The 8,721-nt window shown below is 32.3% G+C and overlaps 1 protein-coding gene across 1 annotated transcript in view; it reads left to right on the forward strand.

Moving 5' to 3' along the window:
* Positions 1-5,535, forward strand: part of LOC123704346 — a 28,394-nt gene extending 22,859 nt beyond the window's left edge. The window contains exon 5 of the mRNA XM_045652701.1: positions 5,185-5,535. Coding sequence (XP_045508657.1) covers positions 5,185-5,535 — 351 coding nt within the window. The remainder of the gene's footprint in view (positions 1-5,184) is intronic.
* The last annotated feature ends 3,186 nt before the right edge of the window (positions 5,536-8,721 follow it).

The following is an 8,721-nucleotide window of genomic DNA, read 5'->3' on the forward strand; positions in this document are numbered from 1 at the left end:
AGTCAATTCGTGTCAATTCTTTCTCAATTTGACAAATATTGATACAACTTAAAAATATTATTTTTATTTGCTCATTGTAAAATAAACTACCATTTGCATTGTGACATTGGCATACCGCAATACTTTATTGTATTCGTATCAAAATCATAAAAGAAAAAGGGTTACAAGCAAACAAAATTATTCTAATCGAACAATTTGGTTATGCAAACAAAAATCTTCCAGTGACGTTTAAACAAACATGGCCGCACGTCAATCAGCGCGCCAAAAGTTTCGACGAAAAAATAAATAAATGCAAATATTCGAAATTGGAACGCCGTGAATGTAAACCGTCGGCCGTTTGAATATTCATACGGAATATGAATATTTCAAATTTCGGAACGCTGAATCAGATTCATTGAGATATAGTTCTGTGTTTTGGTAATTGCAAATTAATGGGAATAATAAAATTATTAGTGCATTAGCGACATGTTTTGCTAATTGTAGTTAGTGGACACATTTGTTATTGTTATTATTCACTCTATTGTGCATTATGTTTTGATATTTGTTTTATTTAGGCCTGATTTTTCAATCCTTGGTTAAAACTTATTCGTCGAATAATGTAGGTATAAAACTACCATTTTAAAAACGTATTCTTATTGCCCATATTTGAGAGTTTACGTGACATTTTAATATTATCGTGTAATATAATAATAATTAATGTGTGTAATATATAATAATATATACAGGATCAGATTAAACATAAACCGGTAGGTACCATAAGCTCTTCTAAATAATTTTCTCATCTTCTGATACCTATAAGCAAAAGCAAAGTGAAAAGTGGACGTGAATGAAATAGGTAAAACGCGGTGTACTTATTCATAATTTTAATAAATAAATATTTCAGGACAATTTTCACACACGGCACGATCTGATCCCATACACTAAGCTTTCGCTTGTGTTTTGGAAACCAGATGGGTAATAAACATACATGTATAATTTTAAATAAGAGATAATTACCTACTAACACCCAGACACAGAGCAAACATCTATATTCGAATCACACAAATATTTGCCCCGGGTGGGAATCGAACCCTGGCTTGGAAGGCAGGGTCACTACCGACCAAGCCAACCGGCCAGTCAATTTTATCGATCTAGTGGTAAGGAAAAACATTAAAAATTGTCAGTTGTATAACGTTGATGTTAAAAAGTAAGTAGTAAGTGTTGACTTATTACAAAAAACTTTGGTCCAATGAAGATTGCCTATGACGAAAAGAAAGTACCTAATCTGATAAGGAAATTTGTTCGGAAAAACAGATACGAAATCATTTTGAATTTTATTTTGTATTTATTTTTTAATGTTCCTTCACGAAAAAGGAGCCATTTTTTACTACTAGGTACATAAATTGGGTTAAACAAAGGTCACTACTATTTAATTATAAATAGAAAAAACTACTTGACCTATTTAGATGAAACTTTAGAAGCTCAATTCACAAAACTAAATCTAATTACAATTGTATTATAATTATTTATGAATTAAATAGTTGCAACATTTATGCTAATCGCACACCGATTTATCCCCCATTCTAACAATCCGTCGCGCGCCATATTTATTTCATATAAATTGTAATAAAAGTGAATATGTCAAAAAGTAATTAATTCTTGGTCGGTGTCACCCCTGTTAGCGTGTAGTGATGCGCTGTGGTGATATAGGTAGATGAAATATGTTGTCGATAATTTAGTGAGCATACGTTGTGATAACAATGGATGATTTGTTTAGTTTGAATTCTTGTATAATATTATTATATTATCTGTTATTCTATTAAAATAATATGACACGTTGTTCTATATATTATGATTGTTATTTATTATTCTATGAAAAATATTATAGAAAAAATGATAATATTTAATTTCCATGTAACAAAGACAATGATAAATTCTTCAGTAATTGTTGTCTTTGGCTGTTTTCTACTTTTTATCCAGTCTCCAGGGTATTCATTAAAATAGCCAATTCACAAGAAATTTCTCTTCGTTATATAAACATATTTTTACCTCTTAAACTTACCTATATCATATATTAACTACTTAGTCGTCAAGTTTAATACAGCATTCAAACTATTGTCTAATTTTATCGACTCGGTGAGTACATCACTAGCATGCCAAAGGGCCGGCGTCAGCTGTTGGCGGCAGATTGTCGGTGACGCGCTCGCGATCGCCAAGACGAGGGTCCCGTGTCGTCAGCAATCTTGCACAGATTATATTAGTGTACAGATTATAAATATTATTTGTGATTGATTTTTTTTTGTGTATGTGTATGTGACTACCTACTTCATTATAACAGCTTAGACAAAGTTGCGTAACATCAACGGTTTTATGCCGAGATTACAGATTACAGAATTTTTTGTTCTTAATTCATATCTGTTACGAAAGGATAGCTTAATTATATATAGGTACCTACTACGTATGGCTTATCAATTATCATAAAGGATCGCGTGAAGGTCAGCCTTACGCACTAATTACATAATTGATAATATATTATGTATTACAATTATATACTTAGTTAAGTATTAATTTTACCGACAAATTATAAAATATATTGTTGGTAATAGATTACACAGCTCAACAAAAAATCAATTTTTTTTTGTTGCTCTGGATATTTCTACAGATTTATATATTTCAAGTACCCAGTTTGCGAATGTAATCATTAAAATTATTTAATTGGCTCTATTTTTTTTAAATTTGGATTTTCATATGTTAAATTTTCTTACGGCCCTTCAGAATACGGGTTACTAACAAGTGTTTATTTTTTTGTTGAATTACGTTTTCTGCACATTTATTCGCTCAGACATAACCCTATTCTATAAAACTGACTGTAGAATATCAGAATAATAAATGGTTTCTGTAAAAAAATCATTTTTATGAACAACAATGTTCGGTTTGTATTGAGTTGAAGGAATCCAGTAGCACTTGGTCAGCAAAGTGGATAGGTACCTATACGAAATTCCCTTGATGTTTTTATTAATAGTATTAGACAAAGCAAATTCATTAGGAATAATTAATAAATATGAGAATTTAGGCCTTTGAGGGAATCTAGAAGTATAAGAAGAATACCCGACGGCCCCACAGGACGGGCGTGTCGAAAATTGATAAAAGATGAAAATTTAGTATTGGTTAATTTAAGGTAAATTTAAAACACCAAATTATAAAGAAATTGCACAACAGTTGTTAAAAAACTTCATTATTTTATGAGCAAATACGAACATAAAGCTACACTTTCCCCTCAGTCTCCTGGATAGATATCCAGTAAATCTGCAAAATTTATGTGAGAAACAGGAAGAACGTATCGAAAAAGAAGTAAAAATTATCGAATAAAGGTATCAGGGTTTATGGGATCGGCACATGATGGCAGATTACTGATGGTCCATAACAAAACTATTGTCCCAAAATTAACTAAGAAGAGAAGCTTAAAAAATCTATTTCCTTGTACTATTTCATAAGTTTTAATTATTTTTCTCTATTTTTATATCCATTTGAACTAATTAAATACTAAAACAAAACGATAAGTAAGACTTTGTAATAAATAAATGATGTTAAACAAATATACCTTCTATTTCATGCTGCGTTTTAGAGCCTAATAAGAAAATTAGGATTTAAAAAAAACTAGAGCCAATCTACTAAAACCATTAATAGTTTTATATATAATATACATTAAATTATTCGAAACCACTTTCACATCCAGGGCAACAAAATCATTGTTGACCAGTGTTATTTTTAATGAAATAAAAACCTTCTTAAAAAATTATTATAATAAGATGACATACAACGTGCGAAGATACAGTTTTGCACAAAATACGATCACTAATTGAACCATCTTACACGCATAATATCATAATAATTGATAGATCGACGATAACTTCTCAGTTCTCACTTCTCACAATCGAACAATCAATTTTTAACGTACCAATTACAGATTCACCAACAAAAGTGGCGCGAAACTTTTGACGTTTGACAATTAAAAAAAAAGAATTTGACAAATCGTTTTCGCGCGCTACGCTCTAACCGATTCGTTCCAGCCAATCAGAGAGCGCGATTTATCATCGCAATTTCAAATTTGTCTTGACATTGACAGCTTGGTACGAACGGACTTCCGAAATATTGAACTGTTAAAAATGTATCCCTGTTTAGTTTTTGTACTAGATACCTAGTATTTAGCTTTCGTTGATTTAATAAGTGCACGTTTTGAAAAAATAAGCGCTAATTACGGCATCAAAATCTGCCTTCTATAAATCATGTTGTGATAACTTATAGGTAATTTTAATTTAAAAAATACGATCACATATTTTATCGTTTGTTTTTCATTTACCTATTGTAATTAATAAATCGATTAAAAGTTTATGAATAATAATTTAAACCACATTATAATTATGTGTTAACTATAATTCCGAAGCCTCATATACTTACTTTAGCAACAATTTGTTCTCCACTTTTTCTTAGCTTTCGATTGTATTGCATAAATCTATTATAAAATAAAACACTGCCTCATATGAATAACAATAAACGCTTGCCAAATATCCGTAAATCCCTAAAAGCATTATTGCAATATAACTTTTTTATAACTTTTAACGCCCGCACCACGCCTCACCATCAATCTTCACATAATAGTGGCTGATAGATTTTGTGTGAAAAACTGCAAAAACTACCAAAATGAGGAATTGATTTCTATTGCCAAATCTATTGTGTTCAATTGTCATTATGTCGAACTTTAACCGACTTTCACAAATGAGGGATTTTTTTATTAATGACGTGACGTTTTATTTTTGTGTAAAGAATTGATAGCGGGTGGTTATAGATTCGTATAAAAAAGGGTATAAGGAAACTACGATTGTTATAAAATGCTACGTAAGTTTATTGTAAAAGGGTTAAAGCTTTTGAATAACCGCAATCGCCATTTATGTATTTATTTCTATTGATACATTTTATGGTTGTTTGTCGTAATTAGGTATAATTAAATTGTTTCTATACAAATGTTACTTAAGAATACTTGTATTAAATGACCTCTTTTTTACTACTTAAATTATTAGTTCCTAATATAAGTTTTGGTATAAAGTACCCACATTTATCAAAACTGAGAAACTGTGTTTAATAAATAAAAAACAACGGATATTGTTTTGAATCCTTTATCATAACTAATCAAGTCTTTCTTTCCAGGTAAAAATCTGGTTTCAAAACCGCCGCATGAAATGGCGCAACTCGAAAGAGCGGGAACTACTCGCTTCCGGCGGCTCCCGGGAACAGACACTACCAAACAAAAACAACCCACACCCAGACCTATCTGACGCTGAAGCTGACAAACCCAAACTATCACCTTCGCCCGTCGAAGACGACGAATTAAAAAACAAAATCTACGCGTCAACTTCGAACTGTCAAAGTGACAGTTACAGATATGACGACAAGATGGCGGCGGGGCTGTTCGCGCGCGAGAACTATCAGAACATGGAAGATGGCGATGATTATGAGACAGATGCTAGTGCGACAGATGAAGAAATAAACGTGACATGACGTGTTTTTTATGTATAGAATCATGTGTAGATATTTATTAAGCTGTGTATAACTAAGGCGTTTGTGTAGTATAATTTAGTTTAAAAATTTTGAATATAAATAAAGTTAAGTGTTACAATACGAATTAATGTTAAATTCAAAGCTTCGTGGAGTTGTGGACTCCATTGTACATTCAAAATAAATTAGTAAGCATAATAATAATACTTAGCACAAACAACGACTTGCTAATTATAAAACTTCCTGGCTGGGTAACTTATTGGATAATTTAAGTTCTACCCTACTTTTTTATTTAGAAATTTTAATATCATCGAAAAAGGTTTTAATTATTTTCATATTATGACAACACTGTTGAAAATTTTCTGGAAATTAATCTCATTCTTATTTTATTAATTCTGATGAAAATCAAGGTTTCTTCCTTTATTTGCGACTAGTGGTCCGCCCCGGCTTCGCCCGTGGTACATATTTCGCAATAAAAGGTAGCCTATGTCCTTTCTCGGGTATCAAAATATCTCCATACCAAATTTCATGCAAATTGGTTCAGTAGTTTAGGCGTGAGCCGTGATTGAGTAACAGACAGACAGACAGAGTTACTTTTGCATTTATAATATTAGTATGGATTATACTTACTTACTGTACATTTGCCACCATAATATTTACCTTATGACAGAATAATTAATAAATCACATAAATAAAATTATCTATAGAAAGAAAAATCATTGGGTCTCTGTGGATTCATAATTTAATTAAGAAATTATATTATAAGTATGCCATTTTGTATAATTGCACCATTTTGTAAATATTATGTACTAAATAATATTTGGTCGTGTAGGCAATATCATGATATTTTTTTTTAGTACCTACAATAATATTATTTTTATCATAAGCAGTTTCAACTAATGACATTACTATTATTTGCGATTACCACAATTTGGTGTCTTATAAAAAAAAACTATTTGACAGGAGTATAAAAAAATATCGTGATATTGTAATTACCATTGATACGATCTCATTCGCTTTATAAAGATCTAAATTATCAACTGTAATATACATTTATGTGAAAATAAAACAAATAATATTATACGCTTGTTTGATTTTCTTACCCTGAAGTGAATTGATAACTTATTTGTAACTGAGCACGCAGGTACTCTTGTCTCTTACAAGAACAAACAATTTTTTAATTTGGTAACTAAGTTTGTCCAATTGGAACTGAACCGATTTCAAAGATTTAATTCGTCTTTAGATAAATCTGTATGCCAAAATATAGATGACATTTGAATCCAGTATATTTCAGGTCCATAAAATTCGTTACAACGTTCAATCAGTTAAGTTAAGATTATTATTTTTTTATTATGAGCCATGGCTGTCCCACTGCTGAGCAAAGGCCTCTCTTCCCTCAATCCATTTCTCCCTATTTTGAGCAATTTTGCTCCAATCTGCTAAATGGGAATCATATTTTTTGAATTAAGTATATGTTTATATGAGGGAAGAGGTTCGGACAGATAATAACCCATCACGCTGGTCCAGTGGGTGTTGATGGGTGCGCAATAAGCCTGCTGACTCGGCCTGTGAACGTCACCGTCACCGTTGGTACCCTAAAGGCACTCCTCCGCTGCCGCTCTAAGTAAACATCTCGCGCTGATGTCACTTTACCCACTAGACCTTAGCGAGACTACCTCGCAGCTCTAGTGAGCCTTTACACTTGAAAAATGTACGACAGTTTAATGTCTTATTAAGATAGGTACGTGTTATTGCTAAACGTTACTACTTTCGAAGAAAACGTTACACACTTGTTTTGTTTGAAGGCTACTTTCATCTAGATATAGTGCTCTGTGCTTCTACTTAGTAGCTAGCTATTTAACTCACAATGCTATAAATAAGACAATTAATTGAAATACAGGAATAGTGGTTACTTTATCTAAGACTAGCTAACCGCCCGCGGATCCGCCCGCTTTGTCTAAAACCTAATAAATTATATACTCAAACCTTCCTTTTGAATCAATCTATCTATTAAAAAAACCGCATCAAAATCCGTTGCGTAGTTTTAAAGATTTAAGCATACAAAGGGACATAGGGAAATAGGGACAGAGAAAGCGACTTTGTTTTATACTTTGTAGTATGATAGTGATAGTGATATAAGTACATCAGTAAAGGATTGATGAAAAACTAGGTTTGTAAAGCGAAGTCTTTTGTGGTATGATAAAGTTGATTCATTTATGTTTCCCTAATCGATTAATCTTCGATAGCCAGTTGGTCTGCTATAAGGTATCTAATATAGGTAGTCTATTACCTATTTTATTCAACTTAACTATTTACTGAAAAGTTTATTGATGCCTATATTTCATCTACACTAATATTATAAAGAGGAAAACTTTGTTTGTTTATTTGTTTGATTGTAATGAATAGGCTCATAAACTACTGGACCGATTTTAGAAATTCTTTCACCATTCGAAAGCTACATTATCCACGAGTAATATAGGCTATATAATATTATCACGCTAAGACCAACAGGAGCGGAGCCACGCGGGTGAAACCGCGCGGCACAGCTAGTAAAATATATGTATCCATAGTTACTAATATTATAAATGCGAAAGTAACTCTGTCTGTCTGTCTGTTACTCAATCACGCCTTAACTACTGAACCAATTTGCATGAAATTTGGTATATAAATATTTTGATACCCGAGAAAGGACATAGAATAGGTTTTATCCCGGAAAACCCACGGGAACGGGAACTCTGTGGGATTTTCTTTGACTGCGCGGGCGAAGCCGCGGACGGAAAGCTAGTATACTATATAGTAGTGTCGTTATCACGAGATAATAAAATCATGTAATGTACTTATTTGTCAAATTTTAATTGATCAAATCATAGAAAATAGATTCAGACGTCTCGACGATTCGACTCTTATTTCAGTTCAGTTCAATTCACGGCGTAAACTGACTGGTAATAAGAGGTAATACGGCCCCAGATCGCACTTACCAATAAACACTATCGCTTCATTACCAACTAAATATTTCCATACATTCTTTCGTGTAAAACTCCCAAAATAAACACCCTAATGAACAACCCACCCCCGCTACATCTATCTCGCTCGCACACCAGCTGTCAGGCGCGTGGCAGTCACGTGGCCACTTGAAGGATTTTCTATGCATTACTGCTATAAGTACATTGCGTCAGAGATGAAAGGGAA

Source organism: Colias croceus, chromosome 29 (assembly GCF_905220415.1).
Source record: "Colias croceus chromosome 29, ilColCroc2.1".
Lineage (NCBI taxonomy): Eukaryota > Metazoa > Arthropoda > Insecta > Lepidoptera > Pieridae > Colias > Colias croceus.